This window comes from Pseudochaenichthys georgianus, chromosome 10 (genome assembly GCF_902827115.2).
Source record: "Pseudochaenichthys georgianus chromosome 10, fPseGeo1.2, whole genome shotgun sequence".
NCBI classification, from domain to species: Eukaryota; Metazoa; Chordata; class Actinopteri; order Perciformes; family Channichthyidae; genus Pseudochaenichthys; species Pseudochaenichthys georgianus.
Genome location: NC_047512.1, coordinates 31,398,899 through 31,423,750, shown reverse-complemented (window position 1 = coordinate 31,423,750; position 24,852 = coordinate 31,398,899). Strand labels below are relative to the sequence as shown.

The following is a 24,852-nucleotide window of genomic DNA, read 5'->3' as shown; positions in this document are numbered from 1 at the left end:
CCAAAATATGTTACGCCAGGAACTGTTTATATTGTATAAAATAATGAAGATAATGTATTGGGATATATCTAAGAGAAAGACACAAAAAAAAGCTTAAAAAGCCCCCCCAAAAAAGTCTGTGTCTATTTTAAGTGTTGATACTCAGTCATGTAACAATCTTTTCATCTGTCATCAAAAGGACTTGGCTTGTCAATGTTTCTCAGAAAGGGAAAAGTTGCCATAATAGCAGAAGTAATGGTGTCAAGATTCTTGTAAACCACACCCCCACACTCACAGGAAGCCCTGTGTGTGATGAAACCCCAGTCCAGCAGAGACACAGACAGAGAGAGAGGTACGGGCGGAACATGAGTACACAAAGCAGGAAATAACTTGTGAATACAGAAGAAAAAACCGAGTAGAAATTGGATAGGAGGAGCATAAAACGTGATTAGCGTGAGAGAAAAGAAAAGGCGGGACAGAAAGAAGGGTTAGAAGGGGGGAGGAGAAAGGGGGATGTAATGACTGATGCTTCACCCTCCTGCAGTTTGATGCGACGCAGCCTCGAGCCTGAAGACAGAGGTGAGATATTCATTGTCTATTCCTTTAAAACTAAAAAACAGCGTTTGTGTGAGAGGCTGTAACAGCTGGATGCCTTCAGAGTGGAGTCATGCCTCATGGGGGACCCTCGCATGTTTCCCCAACGTGAGGAATGTGTGTTATGTTGAGGGTGTGAATGTGTGTTTGCAGGCCAGTGTCAGGCAGTGTCAGGCTGTTCCTTTATAGGGATCATGACATGTTGTGTGTGTTAATTCAGCAACACGTGGAGGACCTGGGTGCTGATCAACGAGGCAAGATGTCATATCAGAGCGGAAAAGCTACAAGGCATCAACAGCCCACAAAGGGGTGAATCACGGAGGATGGAACCATGCCTTTCCATTGGCAAGATCTGATGAATAACACTTCTGAATCCTAAGGTAGGAGCGCAACTCTTGGACGAAAAACAATAATATAGCTAGACAAGATCCAGAGAGATGACCATGACACCATGACAACACCACAATAAGCCCAAAGAAGGAAATAAAATAGCCTGATTCATCTTAACACGCTACCAAGGGGATTCACACATAGGTCAAAGGTCAGTGAGGCTTGAAGGCAAATGGCTTGCCGTAGCTGAGGGTCCACCAGGACATGTTCCTCAGTGCTGTGAAGTAGTATAAAAGCCATCAGGGAGAAGAGGCTAGTTTATATCTTTAAACATTCTAAATGCTTCATCGTGGTAACCTCGACCCTAGGAAGTACTTAAGTATACTTATGAGGACATTTCACATTGCTCAGTTTTTGGAACTTATTCAACTTTGTAAATCCATCAGCATATCATGCGATCATTGGCCCCTGTGTACAGACAGGGTCACCACCTCTACAAGGCAAGAAAACACAGTCTTTTTGTTGTTATGTGTCTTTTTGTAGTTGTTTTTCTAATTGGTTGGTGTCTCTGTTTTTTTTAAATCTCTTTGTCGTTTGTTTGGAGTCCTTTTGTAGTTGTTTTGTGTCTTTTTTTGAGAGTTTTGTGGTTGATTTGAGTCTATTTTTATAGTTTTAAGTCTCATTGTGATTGTTTGTGTCTATTTGTAGGTGAACTGCAAAACTACAACTACTACTACTGTTTGTAGTTTTTCAGTTTCTCTTTGTAGCTGTTTTGTGTGTCTTTGTATTTATTTGGTTTCTCTTTAAAGTTGTTTTGTGTTTGAAGGTTGTTTTGTGTGTCTTTGGGATTGTTTTCTGTCTCTGTCATTGTTGTGTATCTCTTTGTAGTTTGTTTGGAGACCTTTTGTAGTTTCTTTGTGTGTCTTTTCAGTTGTTTTGTTTGTCTTTGCAGTTGTTTTGTGTGTCTTTGCAGTTGTTTTGTGTGTCTTTGTAGTTGTTTTGTGTGTCTTTGCAGTTGTTTTGTGTGTCTTTGTAGTTGTTTTGTGTGTCTTTGCAGTTGTTTTGTGTGTCTTTGTAGTTGTTTTGTGTGTCTTTGCAGTTGTTTTGTGTGTCTTTGTAGTTGGTTTGTGTCCCTAAGTGGTTGTCTTTGTTGATTGTTTTGTGGTTGATTTGTGTCTGTTTTTAATAGTTTTGAGTCTCTTTGTGATTGGCTTGTGTCTTTTAATAGTTTGTTTTGTGTCTCCTTGAGTAACATTTCGTAGGTGAAGAAGACATAAGCTTATGAAACACAACATTGTTAAAGGTTAAACCCAGTGGTTTGCAAGTTTTTTGGCTTGTGAGTGACCTCTTATAACAAAGCCCAAGTGTTTGGGCTTCAAATGTTATTTTAAAAAGGTATGAGGCAGATTGTTTTTCCTTCCCTCTCCCATAAATGATACACCCTTAGATCTATCGTGTGACCCTTAAGAGGGGCCTGATCCCTACAATGGGAACCACCTAACTTGACTACGTAACAGAAAAAGATTACTTCCAAATTGTTGCATCAGTATTAGTTTCTTATTTCTGGTGATCTACTGAATAATGCTACATCAGTCAGCAGAATGACTACTTTCATTCATTTCATTTGTAAAGCAGGCCATTTACTTATTTACATTGACGTAAAGGATCTGAAAACTAAGCTTGTAGTGTGACTTCCCTTAAAAATACTAAAACAGTAACATACTGACTGTGTATTTGACGATGTTTAAGTACATCCTCAAAAGTTTAGGGCAGATATTCAAATGTATGCGCGTCATCAGTACAATTTATGTCACATAGTTTCCTTGCTGCTCGACAAGCTTCTCTAAACTCCCTGTGATTAAAAATGCTCTGTAAAAAGCTTTGGAAGTGGAAGACCAGAACAATAAAAACAAAAATATTTCTTTCTTATTTTGGAATGACAGTTTTTAAGTTGTGTAGTGTGAACTACATCAGGTCAGAAATGACTAATGAGTCCAAGATTTTTGGGAAAACCCCAGCTGAACCAGTGAGACCTACTCGTGCTTACAGCAGTGGGTGGGTGGGTGACACCTACAAAGCTTGTCAGATATGAATATACATTTCCATTTGAAGAAATCAATGTTGCAGGGTGTAAGGCTACCTTCAAATGTATAGCCCTTGAATTACCATCATTTCAATGTTCATGTCAAAGAGGACCATGGAGGTGTCACTTATTCAAACTGTGAATTCAACACAAAAAGTGTTGTTTGTGTTGCTGTGACTGCCTAACCACACTAGTTTCACCGACGCCTCGCTCCAGGCGTTTCACACTGGCTCATTGTACTCTGTTGTGCAGGTGTAGATACAGTGAACACTATGTGGGACATTGTAGCATCAACTTCTCTTTGGGTTTGCATATTTACTGTAAACGCCACTGCAAAAGTTGCAATCAAACACAAAAGGCTTTTTATGTTGCGCACCGTTTCAACAGGTGGCCTGTCGAGCTAAAGTGTGGTTGGGACCCAATGCTGTAAAATGAGAAGTGTTTATGAGAGGCAAAATGTTTTTACATGATGCCTCACGCAATATGTAAAACATGATGCTGGTATAGGATGATTTAGTAACCCTTGCTTTTCTTCTCTTTTAGAGTGCCGTGTACCTGGGATCGATTGCAGTTTGAAACATCAAGAGTCTATCAACGTTGGACCATTAATATACTTCACACAAGAGCAAACCCCTACGCGCCATAATGGAGAGCATTGGCGCTCAAACACCTCCGTTCCCACACTTTAAGCATCGTTTCTGAATCAAGCATCCTGTGAATGCACCAGGCAGCTTGTCCTTACAGTAAACAGTGAACAGCCCTTGGCTTAAGATGAACTTTGCCAACAACAACAACAACTGTACAAGCACTGAATCTCTCCGGACGTACCAGCACCAACTGTATGCGGTGGTGTACAGTGTGATCTTAGCGCCAGGCCTGCTGGGAAATGTGCTGGCACTCTGGGTGTTCAAGGTTTACATCAGAGAAACCAAGAAAGGGGTGGTGTTCATGATTAACCTGGCTGTGGCCGACCTACTGCAGGTAAAGATTCTATGTTTGTTATTGGATTGTGCCAGTTGGAGTATTTATATATGTATCCGCAATTTGTCTCATCTTTAATCTTATCTGACAAAAAATACTTTTTACCGTTGATATTTCCTGTGTTCTGCGGCTAATGATTATATAACACTGAATATGTTTTACAACACACTATAATGTAGGTGTAAGCAGATATAAGGGCATGTTGTAGTGTTGAATGTATTCATCAACAATCATAAACATTTTTAGTCAAAGTTTTCTGATTCCCGATTGGTGCAATTTGAGTTAGTTACAGCCACTAACTAAAGGTCCATCTATACAGAAAATACGTTTTTAAACGATTGGGATTGAGGCGTGGCAGGTTGCCTAGCTAGCTAATTCTTGTCTTGTGAAATCTGATAAACAGTCATTTCATCAAAATCAGTGGCCCATATCGTATTTTCAAAGATAATGTAACTGTCATAGGGTCTGTTTGTATTCTGTTTATAAAAAGAAAGGTTAAACTAAATGTAATGTTCTTTAAAAAAGACAAAACATTTATTTTACAAGTTTGCAAAGTTGTGGACAACCTCAAGTTGATGGTTTATTTACCAAATAACTCCAAGGGAAATGTATCTTCCAGGTATAAAGAAATAATTACTAACCTTTGAGAAGCTTTTCAAAAATGCATTCCAAGGTTCAGTGGGAGTCAAATCAAATGTGTCGTCTACATGTTGTTTTAGTTCTTCTTCTGCGACCATCTTGACACCCTCTGCTCTCCTCAGGTGCTCTCGCTGCCTCTGCGGATCTACTACTACCTCACCAACACCTGGCCCTTTGGTCACCCTCTCTGCATGATATGCTTCTATCTCAAGTACGTTAACATGTACGCCTCCATCTTCTTCCTGGTGTGTGTCAGCGTGCGTCGCTGTCAGCTCATCATGCGTCCGCTGAGGTTCAACTCGTCCAAGCAAAGAGGAGATTTGGTAATATGTGCCGTTGGCTGGCTGTTAGTCTGCCTGTGCTGCCTGCCCTTTCCTCTCCTGAGGAACCCCAACAATGAAACAGATGTTAATTCAAGTCGACCCTACTCAGACTTGTGTTTCTCTGAGCTGCCAATGAGGACGGTCAGTGTTCAAGCCGCCTGGGTGCTCCTCATCCTCGCAGAGCTAATGGGCTTCATCGTTCCTCTTATCCTAGTGTTAGGCTGCACCTTTCTGACTGCTGGCAGTCTTCGGGACTCCACGGCGTGGGCAATTCCTGACCGGGGGGAGAAGAGGAGGGCGTTACGGATGGTGCTTAGCTGTGCTCTGGTCTTCCTAGTGTGCTTTGCTCCTTACCATGTCACCATGCCCCTGGACTTCTTGGTTAAAGCGGATGCCCTGAGCAGCTGCGCCTTAAGGGACTTGATTCTGCGATGTCACCCCGTCACCCTCTGCCTAGCCAGCCTGAACTGTAGCCTGGACCCACTCATGTACTATTTCACAACTGATGAATTCTGGAGGCGACTGAGCAAGCCGGAGATACCAGAGACTTTCAACAGGCGCCTGTCCTGTATGACTGGGGGAGAGAATACAGAGAACTAGAAACTCTTAGAACTCTCTTATTGATGAAGGACCTGATATACACTCCTAAATCTAAGGATAGATAGTTAACGTGAAAACTGTCTGTAGTGCAGGGTCTAGCTGCATAACTTGAGACTGGGCCCACCTCCCTCAACGGACTCTTACGGGGCTAGCATAAAGAAGGAAGACATTTATGCAAGAGGACAATCATCAGGTTACGATTGCCTGAGTTAGTTAGTTGGAATTAGCCCATGACCTGCGAAAAAAACACAAATAACATAACCTACTATACAACCAACTGTAAGACTAACTGTAAGTTAATCAGCAAATGATTATGAACTAACCCTATACGTTTGCTAACATTAGCTAGCCATGTTTATGTTGTTAGTAATGTCAACATTAGCTTAAAGGGGACCTATCATGCAAAATGCACTTTGTGATGTCTTTTATACATAAATGTGTCCCCGGTGCGTCGGGGAACTCACGCAGCGTCAGAAAATAAAACCCTCTCTCTTTTCCTCCGTACCCACATCTTTTAAAAACGGGTGTAGCCTACAACGAGCGGATACAGATTTTCATCCGCAGTGAATGTCCATCCGATGTGACGTCGGCGGACCCACAGAAAGTTGCTATCAGAAACAATGCCTAACGTGTTTTGGACGTAATCTCGTTTTTGTTTACATTAGCAAGCCTCGCTAACACTCAAAGCTAACCTGTACTGAAGAGCACATGTTTAAAAAGCAGGAAATAAAAAAAGAACTCACCTTGTGATAAACCTGCAAGAGAAAAAGCATTTGAGCTCCATACTATTTCAGAAATAATCCTTGACGTGGTTTAAACGGGATGGCGTTTTATCACAACCGAATTTAACTTTATCTCCGGTAGAATTCTGATTAGGCATTAGCTCCGCCTCCTCTTCTTTTTTTCAAGCTAAGGATCCAACATCCGGGTTTCTCTAACAGGGCTGCAAAAGAGGGGTTTGAGCAGTAAGAGGCATGGCTACAATGGGTGAACTGTTTGGTATTTTGAAAAAAAAAACTTCACAGACATGTTTTGTATAGGTATGGCCCTACAATATATTTTTCAAATATAGCATGATTGGTCCACTTTAAATGGATACATTAAAGGTTTGGTATATTTGACTGATGTGCTTCGTTTGCTAACGACATTAACGTAGCTTGCTGACCTTCGCAAACATAAGGTTGGTAGCTTACACGTTATTTGCTGCTTGACAATACATGACCTAACTCTCTTGGTTACAGTTGTAACAGATTGTACATGTTTTCCTTAGTTTTATTGGTGGAGCTTGTCATTAACGTGATGGACTTAAAACTGTAGAACATAATTATGCTCAGTAGGATCTTTCATTTATTATCGATAAGCGACACAAACGACACTTTCTGCGACATTATATAGTGGCATGTAAATGTTATTTATTCACAAGTGTGTGATTACGTGGATTTGCGTTCCATTTCGAGGTGGGCCCGGAGTTCTGCAGAGTAATCCCTTATTGAAAAATAAGGGATTCAGTTTAAAAAAGGCCAACTATTTTTCTATTTATATTTTAATAAAATATCCCTGCTGAGAAAACCAGCATGGACTTCAAGCTGGTCCATGCTGGTCAACACCATGCTGGTCTTTTCAGCAGGGATGTCTGTTCTTTCAAAATGTATACCACCTTGGTGAAGAGTGAGCCGTTCCTGTTATGAATGATGAACATGTCATCAGTGCCAACATCTCTAAAAAGCAACAGGAAATACAGAATACAGGCAAACCCTTAAACCAGCTAAATGTTCCAGTTGTTTGTATCGTAGGATAAGCTTACAGCTCGCAGAGGAAGGGTGGTGGTCCTGGAAATGGAATAATAAGTGAAGAGACAGAATATTCAGTAGGTAAAGAAATGCAACTTTATTCAGCAACAAAGTTAATTAATTTCAGTAGCTGCACGCAACATTATTTTTGTATCTATTTTTCTAGCACTGTTAGACAGAAAACAAATTTGTACACACACATTTCCTGTCTGATTGTCTTTCTGTGCAGGCATTGAGTGCAAACAAATGAAAATCTCTTGAAGTAATTTGGCAAAAGGCCATTTTTTTTAATACCTTCGAGCTTAAGGGCTTTCAAAATCAATGACAATTTTTACAAACATATTGTTCCCGTGACAGTTTTAAACATATGGAGTTTTCCGAAACTTGTAGCAACCTGTAAAGCTACATAGGATTCATAAATAAGAATTAAAAAAAATGGACATAAAGAATACTTCTTCAATTTGGTCAAATTTCCATATAGCTCATTCACTTCTTTAGCTCGTCAACAATCCTTCAAGTTTATTTTGTCACAAATGAAGTCTCTACACAAACAAAGTCACTGACTGCCCTGTCAGGTATGAAACCGTTAATTACATAAAATCTTCACACAGCAGGACAGCAGTGGCCCCTTGGAGCAGCAGGGCACTCTGGGAAATATCTACAAAAGGTGCCTGAGAGCTCGGGGCTCAAGCGTCTCTGGGACCAGACAGACGACCATGTTACATGCGTACTGCAGCTGTACCATACATTTCCTGGGTGACTTGTGCTATATCACACTATAACATATAGTAGATCTTGTCTGCTCTAATAACCCCATTAAAAGCGGGAACAGTAGGCTGACACACAGACAGGACTGTTATGAATGACTTCTCAGTATCACGAGGATATTCAGTAGTAAGACTAACAACTCTCATCCGGAGGTGAGTGGATGTTGCAACACATTAACGACGACTAGATAATTAAAAAGGAAGCTACAGCAACAGAAACCAACATAACAAATTAAACTTAGTATATCTTTAAAGAGCAGTGTAACGCTGGTTATTAGTACAAGACCAACTAGTGAGTACTTTAGCAAGAGGGGGAAACAGCAGAGGAGAGGGGTCAGGCTGTATAACGCTGTAAATTAAATTCACTTATCACAGGAGATAAAGCAAGGGGAGGAAAAAACTATATATGTATTTTACAAAAGTAACTTTCTGCTGAAAGCCGTTCCCTCCTTCACCTACTTCCTCCCACTCTCTGTCTGTCTGTCTCTCTCCCTATCACACTCTCTCTCTCTCTCTCTCTCTACATCTCTTTTGCTCGCTTGCTTCGTGTTTTCCCATCAAGCCTTGCAGATCCTGGTCTCCGTCACAAATTTGTTCTCAAAGTGGTGGATGGTGAAGCATTCGTCTGCGGAACGCTTCTGGATGCCTCCACCTGACAAGACAAAAACATTACGACTAATTATTAAAATGGCAAAACTGACACTAAATAAAATCAATAGCTGAAAATCTTAACACTTATTTACAGCCCTTCTAAAGTGGTCCTCAGTATGGACAGGACCTAAAAATAGTTGTGTTAAATTCAGCTTTATGTGGTTTAACGTGGAAGAAACGATACTTGGCAAAGTGGAACTGAAAACAAAACATCTATTAGCTCAACTTGACTAAGATGAAGTGTGGTTGTGTTATTTGGTTTGATATAGATGTCAGCTATTAAATGCAAGTTGATAACTGCTAAGACAAAAGTCCTCTATGACGTTCAGAGACAAATATGTTTAAAACTGCCTCTAAAATGTCCCTTCTGGGCACAAGCAGCAGTGTCAGAATTGTAGCATTGTTCCCCAAACAAAGCAACAGCTTAATTTTAACAGCATTTTGTTAAATAAAATGTATTTTCCACAATTTCACAAGTATATCAACTAGTTTAGGATGATGTCAGCTTAAAGGAAACACCTTATGGCACTTTTAATATTATTGAAGCTTAACAAACGAGACAAAATATCAGTTTTAGCTGTACAGTCCATCCAGACCTGGCAGGCTGGAACGGCGCTGCATTCTGTACGTGTCCTTCCCCTCACACAGCCGGCGGATGTAGAAGCCCAGAGGCTTAATGTCATCGATGCGCTCCGTCACCACCAAGTCCTCGTGCACCAAGTAGCTGCGGTAAGAGCCGGACTGGGACAAAAACAAGGGTTTAGGACACATCTTCAAAAGCACTTTTATTAGTTTTCATCAAAGAAAAGCAGCACAGTGAACAAGCCAAGTGTGAGGGACAGACATTGTCCGATTAATGATTCATCACCAAACTTCTGTATTTGTTGAAACACTTCTACATTTGATAATGATATTCGCTGATGGCACCACCACCCACGCTGTACAACATGTCCTGGTGGAGAACTCAGTGACTATGACTTTTTTTTGACTACACTTTTTGTGCCCACATACAGCCCCACAGCTCTCAAACTTCTGATATTGCTCAACTCTCGCACAAACTAAAAGGCTGTTGCATCAACCTGATGATGTTCATCTTCATATATTGTCACATAAAAACCCAGGTCGTTTTATTTTTTATTAAATAATGATACCAAAACCTAACTATCTATAGTCAAAATGTCAACCTCGTGGCTCTAGGGATGGCAAGCTTAGCTTTTCATCTTCTGCTTGATGATGTAGGCTGGATTTTTTTTACTCAACAAATTACACACATGACAGATTTGCAGAGGATTAAAGCACAGACAATATATGGAATTATTATAAACCCCTGGATTTCACCAGGTAATATTAAGTGCTTAATATTAGGGCTTATGCCTGAGTGAGAACGCTGTGGCGGTGTGGTTTCTCCTCCATCATGAAGCTACGTTTCTCTACAGCCGGCTGCATCCTGAGATGGTGCTGTGCTGATCATGACTCACCATCAGCTGGGAGAACAGGTCGATGAGGTCCTGAGGGGGGAGCACCACCGAGGTGTTCAGAGGGATCACAAAGCACGTCCTCAGAGTCAGGTCCAGATATGCTGTCAGCTTCTGCTCACACACATATGAAGAAATCAGGAAAGAGTTGAAGTACATTAACAGTATGTACAGTACTGTGTGTAGGCCGGTCACAATTACAACTTTGTTGGACGATATGTGACCCGCTCTAACTAAATCAGTCAGATGGCGCAACGGCTCATTCATGGATTTATGTTTAAAACTCGTGTCATGGTCGTTTTGGTTGATTTTAAACAAACAAGTCTTGGCTTTTAGAATACAATACTCTTACCACCATATTAAGATGATAATCACATTCTTAAAGCTGATAAAGGCAAGATAACAAGATCAGGCATCACCGATCATTCTTCTCATACAAACTTTAAAGGCCTTTTTTCTCAGAATTGGAAAGCTAAGAAACTTCTATTTCAATGTATGCAGCTCAAATGTGTTTCAGAGACAATGTTTTGATTTTGATGGAGAAAGCCACGTAGATTCTCCCAGAAGTAATTGTATTGTCCTTTTAAGACCATCTAATACCACTAATAAAATGTTTGTTTAATAGCATTAAAATTCAATTACGCCCTTTTAAAGAGCAATGAACTTTCAATTCTTAAGAAGACTATAGGCACTGGAATGTATTAAAATATCCTAAATCATAAATAGAGCGAAACCACACAACCAAAACAATAAATAAAATGGTCTCTTGGGGTCTGTTTTTAAAAAAATGGCCATGTCTGAACGATGCCAAATCTTGTAATGGAAAGGAAAACCTTCTGCTATTTTGTTCAGGCATTATATTGGCTATAAACTCCTATGTAAACACAACAGGCAATATTTCGTTCAGCAAAAAAAAATGGTGGAGATGTTCAGATACCATGTTGAAGTCATGGAGGATGTAGGCGGGGTCCCCGGCTCTGAAGCGGGGAGGGGGCACGCTGATGACGGCCATGCTGTCAGAGATCTCCACCTCCTCCTCCACCCGGGGCAGGTAGTAGGGCTGGCTCTCCCCCCCGGAGGACACGTCACTGAACTGCATGGCGCCGTGGTACATCCTCTGGAGAACACAAACACACAATATCAGATGACTTCCCTGTTAACACATGTACTGTGATTTTGTGGTGGTCTCAGAATACTTGACATTATCATGATTGGGTTTTGACAGTTACTCTCCTTGAAAAATTAAATAAAAAAATTAAATACAAATCTTTATATTAAAGTGGACCTATCATGCTATATTTGAATAATATATTGTAGGGCCATACCTATACAAAACATGTCTGCGAACATTTTTTTCAACAGATCATGAATTTTAGCCATGCCTCATTTCGCTCCATTTGCTCTTTTTTAGCCCTGTTTTTGCAAGGGCTGAATCTGTGAGAAGTCTTCTTCGCTGCTTTTGTGGCAGACTACAGCACCACCTACAGGCCTGGCATATGTACTACAGCGTCTCCAGCGCTTTCGAACGGCAATGGCCGTGGCTGTCTCCTCCTGATAGGTGGAGAGTTGCCCATATAGGCGGAGCTCCTCGTTTCTGACATCAGAGATATTTCACATCTGTATCAGTCTGTATCAGATCCGTTGCAGCCCTGTTTTTAGAGATTTGGGTATGGAGGAAAATAGAGGGTTGTGTTTTCTGACACTTGGTGAGTTCCCTGACACACCGGGGACAAATATTCGATGTACAAAAGTGCATTTTGCATGATAGGTCCCCTTTAACATAAGAAGTTAAAGCAAGAATGAGCAGTAAAAAGATAAAAATTAAAATGTATAAAGATTTATAAAAACACAAGAACTTCAAAAGTTTAAATAAAATGGAATGGAATATAGTATGTGCACATTCATCTACAACATATGATCTTTATATTACAATATATACAAAGGTGTATAAGTATTAATAATATATTAATGCTTAATTTTGTATCTCTGCTTTCTTCAGCTGCATTGCGAGTATTTCAGTGAGGGGTCACGTTCAGAACATTAAGACATTGTTAAACAGGAACCACAACAACTCGTGCCACTGAAGTACGTTGTTGTGTTGCACGCGTGGTGAGGTGGGTCTCTGCAACCACAAGTGCGTTAACTGGTCAGTGTGAGAAAAAGTTTTTACAGAGTACTTGTCCATGGACAAGTGAGTTTGGCAATTTACTTGTCCGAATACATTTTTCACTTGTCCAGAATGGACAAAAATGTGGGGCCCCTGGAATCTTCTTCTTCGCCATCGTATTTTACATTTTCCCACGGTTTTTACGACACCGCTAACGTAAGTGAGCGGTAAGCTTTTAATGCATCACACATAGGGTTGGGTATCGTTTGGATTTTAACGATTCCGGTTCTGCTTTTCGATTCCGGTTATTTTTGTTTCTCGATTCCGGTTCTTTGAGAGGGTAAAAATAAGTCCCATGACAAACTGGGAGAAAAATATATTTATGAAAACATTAAGTAAAATCTGTATTCCTATTTACAAATCACTTCATACTGTTTAATTTCTTTCGGTTATTGAATACAATTATATAAAAATAATCTCTGCATTGTTTAGTTAGTTCTAAGTGGTGCAGTTTGAGAATGTACAGTTGGCCCAGTCTCCTCTGATGTTACACTGCAACCTGCCTGTGAGACAGAGTCCAACCACACATGTCCAACACATAGGACATATAATAATAATAATAATAATAATGACACATTAGATGTATAGCCTAGAGGCCTAGCGCTTTTCTACAACTCAAAGACGCTTGCACGCTTACACATGTCCTGCAATCAGGGCCGCTATTATTAATAGAAGTTGTTTATTTGCATTAATTATATTTTAATCTTTTTGAGAATAGTATTTGGCAGGAAATGCAGACGTATTCACCTGTAAACGCATACTGAACGACATACATGCACAACCATTTACCTCACTGCATAAAAAAGTGTTGATAATAATAATAAACAGGAATTATATTTATATTATTATATTAGCCTACTTTGTTTCGAAGAAAAGAAAAAAAGTTAACTCCTGTCGGTTGGGGGGGGGGCCTCATCTCACAATGTCACTTGGGGCCCCAAGTTGGCCAGGGGCGGCCCTGCCTGCAATACACATGCTGCAGCTGCTCACTGTTTGTAAAAGTAAATAAATAGTATTTTCATTTCAATAATGTACTTTCTATACCCTGCTTCATAAACAATACTGACATCCCTGCTTAATAACCTTCATTATGTGTTAGAGAAAGAACATAAGAAAGTTTGACAAAGATTAGGCTGTTAAACGGGCAGAAAGAGTGTGTGTAGAAAGAGAGAGAAAGACGCTGAGCTGCACCGCGCAGCGATCAGCTGATACGGAGCATAGAGAGAGAGAGCTGCGGTCCGCGGGGCTCGGCCTCGCCTCCTGTCCTCACAACTCTTATTAATCCCGGTACCGGACAATTGTTATTTGTTCCCACCCCGCTCCGCCCCGCCCCCGTCTAACTGTACAGAAAGCGGCGAGATGCATTTCCTTAGGAATCGACAAGCAGAACCGAAACTAACATTTCTAAACGAATAATGGCGGGCACGTACAATTTGCGAATGAGTTCTGCCTTTTGTAAACTGAATGTATCAATAATTTGTCAATAAATCAGGCCGAAAAGCGTCACTTGTCCGCCGGACAAGTCAATTGAAAGATCTACTTGTCCGATATTGTAAATAACACGTCCCGGACGGTGGGACGTGTACTTTTTCGCACACTGCTGGTCTAACACTGAAGCAACCGATATGACCTCACTACCTGTCGGCTCTGCAAACAAACAGCACTAGTCTTAATAAACAAATAACATACTGCAGCAGTATGGTTTGCAGTGGCACCATTTCATCGTTTCTGCATAGAAGCCTCAGGATTTGGTGAAAGCTTCTCACTAAGCTAAAAGCTGCATTAAAAGACCACTAGAGGGCAGCCAGTACTCTCCCTTTCAATATTGTACATTTGGAGAAATTGTAACTATCTTTTTTGCAGGTTTTTTTCAATGTTGTAGACTGATGTTTTATTCTCAGTACAATTTGTAGAATCATATGTGTGATATCATATGTATTCATCACTACAGTATTTATTCTACGGTACAGTATATAATCTTGCATTTTTGTATCCAAGTCTATATTCATGCATTTGACTTGCACCATTATATTACTTGCACTATTTTCTTTAATCACAACATTTTACTTCCTTATTTCTTTAATGTCTCAAGTACATTTTATGTTGCACTGTCAGAGGAGCATAAGGCTTATGGTGTACATTGCCAACAACTACAGTGTAGCTGTTAAGACAGTTTGACAAGCACATTCATGTACTAATGTGATTAGATACAAACAAATAAAAGAATTAGGGTAAGAATAAGGTTAACTAATGTAATGTGAGTGGAATAAAGCTCCTACACAAAGTTGAATTTCATATGAAGTGTTAATGCATTGTATTAATAGTTAAACAAGCCATTTTAGGCTTTGCTTTATTCGCATAAAAACACCTTAGGGGCACAGATATTGAATGCAAGAACTCGTAACAAACAACGCAGCAATACTTAAAAAGATTAAGTCTGCACTTTCTCTGAAAACGGAAGAGCGCAACAGTAAGCATTTTAGTTTCCCGCCAAGGCAAGAGTGTTGATCAGCAGTGAAACAGCCTCAACAACTCTTACCCAACTGAAATAAAAGCAAATTAAATACCATTGAGAATGAGGCCAACAATTTCAGTGGAACCACACTTAAAGATGTGCATTGTTTCAATATAACCTGAGGGACAGAGCAGGTAGAGCTTGCCGATGTGGAAGTGAATCTTTTGGTATCTTGTGATTCTAAGTCTACTCCTGGGTTCATGATTCACTTAAAGAAATAATACGCAGTTAAAAATTGAATCTGGATTCAGAGCATAAGGTTATTTGAGATATACTGCAGTCCGCTGTGGGCTAATAGAAGTGGTTTGGCAAAAGATGGCATGACGGCAGAATAAAGAGTGTATAATATATTTTTAAAAGGTTTTATAAACTGATTGCAATTGCACAAAGGCAGACCTAAAATATCTTTAATTTAACATGTGTTCATGTTAAGTTTTAACATTTAAACAATCTTGTTACTAAAATTGGTCTAGCATTTCTCAATTTGCGATTGAGAAATCTGCGACTTTAATACAAATGTTTTACAAAAATAAAATGTCTGCCTGTAACAGGAATAAATGGGTAGGGAGGATAGCTGCCTTTTAGTTTCTCTTGTTAATTGCAAAAATAAATGGACACAAAATAACTCTCAAAGCCCTTGTCTATGAAAAATAAAAACACCAAAACAATGCCCCCTAATGTGCCCTTCTAACTGACACAGCATGATGAAGTGTGAAATAGGCGGCCCCACATAGTAATAAACTGTTGCTTTCTGGATTTTAATGTAAAAATGTGTACAAACATTGATTGCTAATTGAAATGCAGATTAAACATTTCGACAAATGCTGTAGTGTCAAAGGAGCTAATTTCAACAGTGTGTGCGACTTCACATTCTGTGTCTCTTACATAAACTGTAATATATGGATCACATGACAGACCCTGTGGCATCTCTAGGCCTACCCATGTCAGGTGGACTGCCCCAGTGTGAGTTTCAGAACAACAATACTTAGAACACTCCAATACTAACCCCCCTTGGTAATATAAATATGAACAAACACACACACATGTTTACCTTTGGGGTGAAATATCGATAGAGACATGCTCCCCCCACGATGAGCCCGCTGAGGATGAAGGCGATGCCCAGCAGGGTGAGCAGGCAGCGACCTGTGGAGCCCTCGATGCCCGCCGGAGCAGAGGCCAGTTCAGGATCCTAACACACACACACACACACACACGCAATGCCGTCAGCAAATCCACTGTAAACCCATAACATTACATGCATTTAATATCAACATTCCACACATACAGCTTTGAATCAGCAATCTCTAATCCCGTGAATGTTTGGCCTGTGCAGAACAGCTGTGTTGATGTTCAGAAGATGGGCGGTCCCATTTTGTGCTGCTGTATCAGGTGCAGTATAGCACGCCAATCATTAAGCCGAATACACTGAAAACCTTAATATAATGTTAACAAAACGCTACAGAATATGCATTAAAAGGCACATAGAAGGAGTCCACGTTTACAGTAGAGTGCCGGCGGTCTGTGCAGGCCTGCTACTACCAGGCTAATGACGGACACCGGGCTGCATCGCTCTGATTCCCGTTAGCTCACCTTCTCAGCGGCGGGTACCTCTTTGCCCAGCACCTTCTGCGCCAGAGCTGAGTTAAAAGCTATCTTCACCATACTGCTGGTGGAGAGGAACCGTTAGCTCGGGTTTCTTGTATAAATAGGAGAAAGGATAGTGTCGGTGCGACCAGACTGCAGACAGACTCGTTTACTCTCTGCAGCTCCGCACTGTGACGCACTTTGCAAGCACGGCTTTATTTACAGCTTCCGGTGGCTGGAGGGGATTAGGACGTCCAGAGCGGAAGCTAGAAACACTGCATAAAATGTAAGATAAATGACATATATAAACAGCTTGCACCAGAGGTAATTTATACGATCTTTATTGCTGGTTTGACAGTGACCACTGAAACAATTTATGGCTTCATTTATTGCCTCCAGCATCCTCTCTTGAGAGTTCCTTTGTGTAGCTTTGCCGCCATCTTGTGGCCGCCAATGGAAGCAACCCTTATGTGTGTGTCATACTAATGCTCCCAATCAGGAAAAATCTGTTTCCTATACAGATTTGACCAAACCTAATACCACAAGACATGAACTATTTACACTTTTGGTTAAGCCTGTCTCTCTTTACTTTATTATGTACAGCACATGACACAAAAATGACTAAATTCTAATGCACAGTAATGTAATGAAAATTATATTTTGAGTGTATATAGTAGACCATTCATCTCTGTGAATATTCCACTCTGTAAACTGACTCTGTAAATATATTCCCTCCTACAGGCCGGGCACTACCTGCCAGTGCGATTGCCCACTCAATGACACACAGTACACCGCCTTCACTGCGCTGTGTGGAAACACAGGCCTGTTCCAAGGCTGTACTGTATGTCTGACACATATCCTCAATCCTCTGGTCTGTGGTGGTCCCCTGCTTCCTCTGCTTACACTCTCCTGACTTGGTTTGAGTTGTATGTACGAGTAAATAAACTTACTGCTGCACCAGCGCTCTAATTCCACGCAACTCGTGGCATCTCTCCAGCCCTCTCTGCACTGCAACTGTACCCCATGCATCTCACAAACACACACATAAGCACACACGCACACTGCAAGGCTATGATATTTCCTCTGTTTAACAGACAGATTGGACCGGTAATCACCACTGAAAGGTACATAAACAGAGCAGCTGATTTCTGTACCTAACTCCCCCTCCGTGCACAGAAACTGACTCTCCCTGAAAACCCTAAGTGGTCCTGAAGGCTTGTTTATGGGCTCATCTTACGCTGTGTTTGATCTGAGAGCTTGCCCACACATGCATGCGTGGACACACACACACTCACACACACACACACACACACACACACACACACACACACACACACACACACACACACACACACACACACACACACACACACACACACACACACACACACACACACGCAGCAAGAGAGAGGGAGAGCCAGCATTAACAGTAATAGCTGAGATGATAAACAAAGGACTTAGATTTAATCCTGAGGGCTTCTCAGCATCACACACAAAAAGAGGAAGAGGAGAGAGCCAGGAGGCAACCGCACTTATGATTAGGGGTAAAGCGTGGAGGCAGGTGGGGGGTGTCATGGAGTGATTCTGGGGGAAAGTAGAGTGATGACTGGGAAAAGCACAAAGTTACAGGGAGAGGCAGAGCAATCTGCAGTGTCTGATGCTTGAGTGAGTTTCCCGGGGAGCTGATTAACGGCAGATTAAACTAGCCGTCCGTCCGGTTTACGTCTCAAACTCTATCGCAGGCCTGCTAGCTAGAATTTCTGTGCCTCTCAGACTGAAAAGAGCAAAACATACACAAATGGACACCCGTGTTTTTGTGCACATGCAGGCAGCGGGAGTGATAATGTTGGATGGCAGGCGTGCATGATGGAGTTTGAATGTTTCCCTGTGGTCTGCAGAGAACGTCCAAAGAAAGCAATACAAATACACACATGCACATGCAGACGTAAACACACACTCCTTCTTGCCTGCATTGTCAGCAAATTGGTGAAGCCTGCAGGCTTCATGAAGTGTGAGAGAAAGAAGCTCTTATGCATGACATCACCCGCACTCAAGCCAACAAATATGAACACACACACACAGAGACACACCTCATAGATTTGTCATCAATTTCAAAACCAGACATGTATAGCCGCAAGTGACAAATGACTCTGTCCCTTTCACTGCTCCCAACTATATGGTACAGGCGCACACACACACACACACACACACACACACACACACACACACACACACACACACACACACACACACACACACACACGCACGCACACACACACACACACGTGCGCGCGCACACACACACACACACGCACACACACACACACACACGCGCGCGCGCATGCACACACACACACAGCTCCAGAAACTGCTATGGTAACAGCTGGCCACAGAGTTGCATTGAACCAAAAAGTTAGACACTGCTCAGTACTTCATAACGTCACTGACAGGTCTTCATGTGGACCCACCATAATCACCATGTGTCTTGAGTGGGAGAACATTTAGTGGTCAGAGAGGGGAGAGATAGAGAAAGAAATAGAGAGAGAGAGATTTGGAGAAAGTGTAGGAGGGAGCCAGAGGAGCACATCTCATGGGTATACTGTACATGTGGCGGAGAGCAGTGGTGCTGCTTCAAAGCACCTTTCAGATTCCACCCTCCAACAAATCAGCGTGCATCACACTCCCATGATCCTTGCCCCGCTACACACACACTTTTGGCAATCACATATGGCTTAGACACAAGGGTGACAAATGAGTATTTCCTGTGAGTATCAGTTTCTAAAGCTACCTTCGCTCTCCCATAGCACTGAGAGCCTGTCTGCCTGTCTTCATCTCCTCTGCTCGGCTCACCTCAGGGAAATGTAATAATTTCATGCTGAAGGAGCTCTGGTCGGGCAATGTCACATTAATAAAGATCAGGATTGGGTTGTAACAGCTATCCGTGAGTCTGTGTGTAAAGCACTAATGCTGCTTTCTAGTGGAGTTGGATGCATTCACGAGAACAACCCATATGAGACTTTTCTGGTATTTACAATATCAGAAGTTGACATTTTCTGAAAAGTTTGTTCTCAAAATCTTACCACTCGAGCAACAAGCATATTGCTTTCACAAGTTCGCAAAAAATGACACTTAAGAAATATATTAAAACGCCTAAAGAAATTCGTTTAGCTTATGGGCCTACTGGCAAACTTTAAGCAATTTTGAGTATGTTGTAAAATATGTCCATCTTACGTTATTATTTAACTTACTATGATCAAGAGTTGGTTAAGATATATTGACAATATTTCATATTAGCTTGTCTCTTTTTACTCCTTACTCTAAGGGTCAAAGATCAGCAAGCTAACATTAGCTTTTTCAGTGGGTTACAGTTAGCTGGTACATACCGCTGTTAATCAGTGCAACCTTAGAGTTATGTGAATCTCCACTTATACAAAAACTATTGTTATATCTCCAGGATAATTTAGAACTTATTAAAGGCAGGTTAACAACAATATAGCCTACCTAAACTCTATTTCACTTCTTTTTACAAACACAATATATTTGAACAGTATTTGCTATTGTTGTTGAGCCAGTCATTGATGATGAAAAAATAGATGATCTAACATGGAGAGTTCTTACGTTTTCTATGACTTTATTCAAGAGGAATGGCTGTTTTTCACCTAACTAGTGACCTAATGTTACCCTGTCTGTCTGTCTGTTTGAAGTTTAAAGAGGGCATGTGAAATGCCAAAAGAAAAATAAGACATTGGTATGAAAGGATTAATAAAGCACAGGAGTGAAGGAGAGGACAAAAGGTATGACTAAAAGAAAGAAAAATGGTGGGTCACAGATGTATGTAATGAAGGACAACTCAAGGTAAGCAGCTGGCACAGTTAGAAAGGGGAAAGTGGAAGAATTGCAAAAGATTAAAAGGGATGAAAGCGTACAGAGAAGAATGGAAGGATGGAAATGGACGCATGTCTGTTATGTTACTGAAGGTTAAACTCTGGGGAAATTACCTCATCATCATGAGACTGCTCCAGAGAGTTACATGTTCGGCCATGTTGACTTTGTGTCGATAGAGAGCACACACACACACACACACACACACACACACACACACACACACACACACACACACACACACACACACACACACACACACACACACACACACACACACACACACACACACACACACTCTCTCTCTCTCCCTCTCTCTCTCACACATACACCCTTTTCTGAATCGTGGCCAATAGCATCAGACTGGTTGAATCACTTCCAGATTCAGTCATCTCTGTCAGGTTCACAGGAGGAGCAGAAAACACACACACACACACACACACACACGCACACGCACACACACAGAAGGATGATACACTGATCAGTTTTTTTCCCAACCAATTATGACACAGAGGTCGTTTCAAGGCTTTTTATTCCAGCTTCTTTATTGAACTCAGCAGGAAACTGTCCTCACATCACAGTGGGCACTGAAACCAATCTTAAGGCTGATCTCCATGATGCTGCAGTCCCAGCTGGACTCTAAAATACATTTTCTGTAACCTTGCAGAATTTAAGGAAAAGGTTGCCGTAAGGCTGTTTTTGTACATCTCAGGCTGGGACAATACAGGAACTACACTATATAAACGCTCCCTTTACTTCAACTGAGGTGTCATAGACCCATACACTTTCATTACAACGGTTCAAAGCGACCCCAAAACTATGAGTGAACACTCTTTGTATTGTATTAAAAATAAACATGGAAGACAGTGAATGAACATCAGTTAATGCAAAACACATCTTCTTTCTTCTCACTTTAACTCTATTCTAAATAAAACATGTATTCGATTGGCCAATTAACATTCTTTCTACCTACATTTGTCTTGGTTAGTAAGTCATAAATTAAGGCTCCACATATTAAAGCCATTGAAAAACAGTTGAGTATTTCAATTACTCTAATAGTTATATATCCTTCACCCGCCAAGGGGAAGTCTTCGCAAACCAAAATGTTATACTTATAATTTATACTTATATATAACCACACATAAAACCACAAAAGCCTTATAAATTATCCACACCATAATCCAGATGATGCAATAAACAAACTTGAGGTGGGTCGAAATAAAAAGTCGTAAGAAAGTAACATGCAACTCCTTTTCATTTATGTTGATGGTTGGATTATTAAATATGATACCTGAAAGCATCATAGTTTGTTCATATGCTGAGTGTGTCAGGATGTGTGTGCTGCCTGACGGAGGGGGAGCTTATAGACGAGAGGATATAAGAGTAAGCTGCTCAAATTGATGACATCCCCAACACCACCCCGGTTTCTCGCTATGTCAAAGTTCACCATGCTAGAAAGAAGACAAATGTGAAGTGATATAATGTGGATGAAAGTGATGTGTGTGTGTGTGTGTGTGTGGTCTGGCATTACTATACTTGTGGGGACCTACATCTGTCTACACAGTCACGTGTGGGGACTCGCCTCCCTTATGGGGACAAATTGGAGGTCCCCATAAGGAGGATCATTAATTTTAGGGTGAAGACTTGGTTAGGGTTAGGGTTAGGTTTAGGGTTAGGGTTAGGCATGTGTTGGTTATGGTTAAGGTTAGGATAAGTCTCCAGGAAATGCATGTAAGTCAATGTAATGTCCCCTGAAGTGATGTATACATGGTGTGTGTGTGTGTGTGTGTGTGTGTGTGTGTGTGTGTGTGTGTGTGTGTGTGTGTGTGTGTGTGTGTGTGTGTGTGTGTGTGTGTGTGTGTGTGTGTGTGTGTGTGTGTGTGTGTGTGTGTGTGTGTGTGTGTGTGTGTGTGTGTGTGTGTGTGTGTGTGTGTGTGTGTGTGTGTGTGTCTGGAAGGACTTTCCTGCGCCTCAGAAGTTGAAGCCCTGCTCAGGATGTAGTTATGGAGCGCTAATTTGAGAGCTGTCTGATTGCGGGCTTTCTGTGGGCCCCTACCAAACACACACACACACACACACACACACACACACACACACACACACACACACACACACACACACGGACACACACTCTTTATCAGTCATTAATCTATCAGGTGTCATTAACAGGGGAGGATGGGCTGATTGGATCCAGAGGGAGACAGAATGATGTCACACAACACACTTCACTGCCAGACTGCTCATATATCTCAACGTCTCCCTTTCATTCTCATCACACACACACACACACACACACACACACACACACACACACACACACACACACACACACACACACACACACACACACACACACACACACACACACACACACAACCAAATGACTGACACATAGACAGACAAAAGTAGGCCTACAAGGGAAATACTTATTCATGCTGCTTCTCCAACATCTGAGCCAGCGAATGAGGATTTGATATTGCCAACACCAGCTCCTTTAAAAAAGGATCAGTGGAGAGCCTAAAGAGAAGGAGCGACTGTAAAAGTACCACAATAATGGGAACGTAAGAAGTGAAGATCAATGTGTATCTGTAATGAATGAGTCTGTGTTAAGACAGATGGATTGTCTTCTGCTGAAGCCTGTCACTATGTGAACCCCCACATCCCACCACATACATGCATACACTTTTACACACTGCTTGATAGGCACGCTACAGGGCTATCTTTGGAGGACGAGCTATTGTTTAGCAGAGACAGTAATCCCTTAAAGAGGGACTGTGTTTCCAGGCTGAGAATGGATCTCTTTATTAACACTGACGGAGGCTCATTATCTATAAATACAAGCGGGAGCCACTAATAAATCATTTCTCATGGCCCTGATAGAGCACTAACCACAAGGCATTAAGGCATCGTGAATGCAAACCACAAGTTGGCAGGCAAGTTCTGTGTGTGTGTGTTTGTGTGTGTTTGTGTGTGTGTGAGTTACACCACGCTTTGGCAGGCAGGATGATGGGGCTAGAACGAGGCTTTTGATTGAAATAGCATGTTGTCTTTTGAGTTCCCATTTCGGCAGCTTTTAAATTATAGTGTCGCTACAGGGCTGCAGAAAGTCTCTTGGGGTGGGAATAAAGTGAGAAATGTGAAAAGGCTTTTCTCTACATGTGAGGACAATCTGGATGTGACTAAAGAGTTGTTGAATGTCTCTGATTTGTCTTGTGAAGATTGACTTCAGCTCTGCAGGAGCAGGATTCATTAGTTTCTACAGATATCAATGTCAAAAGAGCTTTTTGTGGATTTGTATGTGTACAGGTGTTGTGTCACAAAGCATCATTGGTGATGGCGCCAAGAGGAAAGAAAGAGATGTGAGTTCCACCAGCTACATGAGAAACCATGACGTTTATGTTTAAATTCCTTCCTGTTACTAGCTAGTTTCTAATTAGTGACTCAATATATGGACATATATGTTTGTTTATGTCATTGTGAAGCACCTTGGGGCAAAAGCTGTTTATTTTGAATTTGCTAAATAAATGAAACAAACTTGAATTCAATTAAATGTCAAACTTAAACTGTGTTGCACTATTTATACTTAAGGAATATGTTGGCTAAAGACTTGTAATGTGTGAATCTGAAACATCTGTAGCATATCTAATTATGGGGCAAACGATGCATCAAACTTAAATGTCAATCATTTGTTAATATCAAGGCATATTGTGTTTTAGGCTTGGCATTGTTCAATCAGTTTAAAATATGTGGAAAATATCTGACGATTATAAGTTAAAAGCCACTACAATTTAATTGTTAGTGAAATGTTATATAAAGTATTCCTAGTTAGGCTACCTATAGTTTTATGAGTTTGTTCAATTATGCTGATCCTTTAGCAAGAAGTTATTGGCAAGTTTTCGTAATTCTAAACACATGTTGTCTTATTTTTATAAATTAAAAATCCTCCCAGTTTACCTGATGATGAAGCAGTATTTTATCAAGTGACGGCTCAGATGTATAGACCATATTCCAAACGACCTAACTTATCCCTCTCATCGAACAGGTCACATCATGTAAAAACAAGCTAACATTTTAACAGCAAAAGTGCGTCTTAATGTAAAGAATGGCAAAATTAACTGTAGTGGGTACCGGGATGGTGCATTCCAAACTTTCAAAAGGTTGAGTGTGGAGCGCTGAACAATTCTCTATCCAGCGATCAGCATTTTGTCAATGTTACAGGTTACAATTGCCCCCTGGAACTAAACAAATAAAAGTTAAACATATGTATTCTTTTTTAATTATTTAATAAATGTATCACTATTCTTGTGTCGAAGAGAAGCCATCTGTACATTTTATTTGGTACATTAAGCGTTCTGTAGCCTACTGCCTTGCTACCGCTATTGCTAACTAACTAGCTAGCCAGCTAACAACACCGATTGTTAGCCAGCTTCCGGTGGGTGCACATCAGCAGTGTGTGATTTCAGACGATGCTACGAGGACGAAATTCACAAAC

At 41.0% G+C, this 24,852-nt stretch overlaps 2 protein-coding genes across 2 annotated transcripts; one reads left to right on the top strand and one right to left on the bottom strand.

Moving 5' to 3' along the window:
- The first annotated feature begins 298 nt into the window (after positions 1–298).
- On the top strand, positions 299–6,026 carry gpr174 (G protein-coupled receptor 174). The gene is made up of 4 exons (XM_034093747.2): positions 299–558; positions 794–953; positions 3,530–3,967; positions 4,729–6,026. Exons 3-4 carry the CDS (start codon positions 3,758–3,760, stop codon positions 5,527–5,529), a joined length of 1,011 nt encoding a protein of 336 aa, XP_033949638.1. The 5' UTR covers positions 299–558; positions 794–953; positions 3,530–3,757; the 3' UTR covers positions 5,530–6,026.
- Positions 6,027–7,392: 1,366 nt separating this feature from the next.
- Positions 7,393–16,698, bottom strand: LOC117453771 (integral membrane protein 2A-like). Its single transcript, XM_034092741.2, has 6 exons — positions 16,485–16,698; positions 15,946–16,083; positions 11,150–11,329; positions 10,216–10,326; positions 9,334–9,478; positions 7,393–8,738 (listed from the first exon to the last, which is right to left on the bottom strand). The coding sequence occupies exons 1-6, from the start codon at positions 16,554–16,556 to the stop codon at positions 8,644–8,646; spliced, it is 741 nt and encodes a 246-aa protein (XP_033948632.1). The 5' UTR covers positions 16,557–16,698; the 3' UTR covers positions 7,393–8,643.
- Between the last annotated feature and the right edge of the window lie 8,154 nt (positions 16,699–24,852).

Bases quoted from the DNA above. Each gene is read 5' to 3' on its own strand.
- gpr174 (XM_034093747.2), top strand. From the start codon at position 3,758: ATGAACTTTGCCAACAACAACAACAACTGTACAAGCACTGAATCTCTC. The intron at 3,968-4,728 runs GTAAAGATTCTA...TGCTCTCCTCAG, and splicing joins CTGTGGCCGACCTACTGCAG to GTGCTCTCGCTGCCTCTGCG.
- LOC117453771 (XM_034092741.2), bottom strand. From the start codon at position 16,556: ATGGTGAAGATAGCTTTTAACTCAGCTCTGGCGCAGAAGGTGCTGGGC. The intron at 16,084-16,484 runs GTGAGCTAACGG...TGTGTGTGTTAG, and splicing joins AGGTACCCGCCGCTGAGAAG to GATCCTGAACTGGCCTCTGC. The intron at 11,330-15,945 runs GTAAACATGTGT...TGTGTTCTCCAG, and splicing joins ATCGATATTTCACCCCAAAG to AGGATGTACCACGGCGCCAT.